The sequence below is a fragment of the Monomorium pharaonis genome, chromosome 2 (genome assembly GCF_013373865.1).
Source record: "Monomorium pharaonis isolate MP-MQ-018 chromosome 2, ASM1337386v2, whole genome shotgun sequence".
In the NCBI taxonomy this organism is placed as follows: Eukaryota; Metazoa; Arthropoda; class Insecta; order Hymenoptera; family Formicidae; genus Monomorium; species Monomorium pharaonis.
The window spans coordinates 2,335,911-2,338,910 of record NC_050468.1 but is presented as its reverse complement, the minus strand read 5'-3'; the positions used below and the strand labels follow the sequence as shown (position 1 = coordinate 2,338,910).

General features: G+C 33.5%; 1 protein-coding gene across 2 annotated transcripts in view; it reads right to left on the bottom strand.

Moving 5' to 3' along the window:
* Positions 1 to 215: 215 nt before the first annotated feature.
* Positions 216 to 3,000, bottom strand: part of LOC118644506 (peroxynitrite isomerase THAP4-like) — a 59,629-nt gene continuing 56,844 nt past the window's right edge. For both annotated transcript variants that reach the window (XM_036283152.1, XM_036283153.1), the window contains exons 2-3: positions 710 to 865; positions 216 to 411 (exon numbers count right to left, since the gene is read on the bottom strand). In XM_036283152.1, coding sequence (XP_036139045.1) covers positions 277 to 411; positions 710 to 862 — 288 coding nt within the window. In that variant the 5' untranslated portion in view covers positions 863 to 865 and the 3' untranslated portion in view covers positions 216 to 276. The remainder of the gene's footprint in view (positions 412 to 709; positions 866 to 3,000) is intronic.

Genomic DNA, 3,000 nt, shown 5'->3' with positions numbered 1-3,000 from the left:
ACAGTCGCAAACCTATGTGATGCAGAGAATGCTTTGCACACACACACACACACACACACACGGGGGGGTGCAAGGGGGGGCTTCGCACCCCCTCCCGCACCCACCCCGTCGGTAGAGGTGCCCGAAAAGTCGCAACCCATGTGGTAAGTTTGTAGGTTACCGTGTCCGTTTGGTCCGTGCGCATTTGGTCCGTGTGCATTTGGTCCGTGCGCATTTGGTCCGTGCGCATTTGGTCTGTGCGCATTTGGTCTGTGCGCATTTGGGTTTGTGTCCGTTTCACTCAGCCTGCTGTGTTCGTTTATTACTGTGCGCATCTGAGACGCTCCCGAAAATTGTTGGCACTGCTTGTGTCTTCAATTTTTTTTTCCCATCTTGTCGAGGCTTTTCCCACATTTTTTTTGCGAAATGCACCTGGAAATTTAACCAAATGAAAACAAATTTTAAACTCACTATTAAGATTTCTATATTTTATATAATTTTCAAATAATTAAAACGATTAATAGTCAACTCAATGGCACTTTATTATAAATAACCATCACGTGAATGTCCATTTAAGTTTATAATAAAATTTATAATAAAGTGCCAGTTGAATCGACCTTTAATTGTTTTAATTATTTGATATTTATTACTAGCGACAAGGAAGACATTAATTAGATTTATTTGTTATATAATTTTATGTATATATTTTTTATTATAATTATATGCTTGCCTCACAAACAGCTGAATACTGTTTCGGTTTCCATTTTTTTCTTCTAATAGTCTCCAACCATATTTTTTTTAACAGGGGATTTATTGGAAAGCGCTTCATGACATAGCCTTCCTCACCTTTATTGTTGCAGTCCAAAATGCAACAGCCTGTCATTTTCTATAACATTAAATTATTTATTATATATTACATTATTTATTACCCAGATAAGAAAATTGCAAAATAAATGCACAATTATTGCATCTTCTATTTACCTCAATTTCGCAATAATTGTTGCAAGTGAGACTACAAAACGCTTATGTTTTGATGAAAACAAATTTGAAAATTACTTTGCGTAAATATTACGACATTGAATTAAAAAATAAATTTTAAATTTATTTATTAAATTATTACGACATTGTATTGAAAAATAATTTTCCATTAAAATCCATTTTGGGTGTACTTCCGAAAAGGTGAAACCTCCGATCGCGCTGAAATTTTAACCAAAGCTTACCCTTAATTAGAAAAGAAAGTCCCTAAAAGGATTTTCACCGACAAAGCTTTATTTGCCCTTTATCACTTCCTAAAGTTGCAAACATTTTTACTGTATATCTCTGAAAGTATTGATTTTAGAGAAAAAAGTTTCAAACAAAAAATGAAGCTCATAAAAGGCTCTACAAAAAAAATTATATACATTTTTTACGTACCCCTATTATTTTGGCAGTTATAATAACTATTATGAAATAAAATAATTTTAATTTTGGATTAACAAGATTTTACTCGTATAAACACACGCGCGTGGATGGGTCTATTGTAGGCACTCTCCTGGTTTATGAATATCCAATTGACATTGTAAAATGGTCAATTGGATATTCATAAACTTAAATAATGACTTAAAATTGATTGGGTTACAGTTAGGATTACAGTAACAAATGCGAACGGACCAAATGCATACGGATCAAATGCGCAGGAACTTACCACATGGGTTGCAACTTTTCAGGGCACCCCTACCGACGGGGTGGGTGCGGGAGGGGGGGGGGGCGAAGACCTCCCCCTTGCACCCGCGGGCGCGCGCGCGCGCGCGCGCGTGTGTGTGTGTGTGTGTGTGTGTGTGTGCAAAGCATTCTTTGCACCACATGGGTTTGCGACTGTGTCCGTTTTGCACTGTGCGTATTTGGTCTGTGCGCATTTGAAACGAGATTCTTATTATATACGTATTCATTTGAATTTTGCGCATTTCTATTCAGGGTATCTCTATTAGCGGGGTGCGGAAGAGAGAGAGCCAAAGGCCCTCCTTGCACCCCGCGCGCGCGCGTGTGTGTGTGTGTTCTTTATAGTATGCATTTTTTATACCTATTTTTTACGCTATCTTTTCTGAAATACATAATGAAAGCTTTTAAAATGTTGAGAGAAAAAAAGCTTTTTTTCTTCATGATAGCCAAAATAATAGGTTTACGTAAAAAATGTATATAACCTTTTTTGTAGAGCTTTTTATGAGCTTTATTTTTTGTTTGAAACTTTTTTCTCTAAAATCAATATTTTCAGAGATATACAGTAAAAATGTTTGCAACTTTAGGAAGTGATAAAGGGCAAACAAAGCTTTGTCGGCGAAAATCCTTTTAGGGACTTTTTTCTCTAATCAAGGGTAAGCTTTGGTTAAAATTTCAGCGTGATCGGAGGTTTCACCTTTTCGGAAGTTTATCCATAATTTTCAAATCTTATTGCGTAATTATCACAACATTGTATTAGAAAATAAATTTTGAATTTTATTGTCTATATAAGTATTGCGACATTATATTAAAAAATAAATTTATTCACGTAATTATTATGACATTGTATTGAAAAATACATTTTCAATTTATTTGCGTAATTACTATACGTGGAGAGAATTTTTTCTTAAAATTTACCTTCAAAATCTAGTAATTGTGGGATAATATAAATTTTACTATACTTTTAGTCAATTTTACTAAAAAGTATAGTAATTCCTCGAGGTCACACATTATTTCATAATTATCAGAGTTTGAAGATAAATTTTATAAGAAAATTCTCTCCGTGTAATATTGTATTAAGAAATAAATTTTAAATATTATATTTATTATTAATATCTATTATACTATATTAATATTTATTTTTATAACAGCACCGAATAATGTTTGCACAACAGTTATCAAATGAACCATAATTTTAATAATGGCTAAAAAATGTATATAATTTACCTGCTGAATAATAAAAGCACCCAAAATTGGTCCGCGTGTATATACAAGTAAATAATCGCAACTAAATTTACGATGTCACTCGTTTATGCTTGTTTAAGA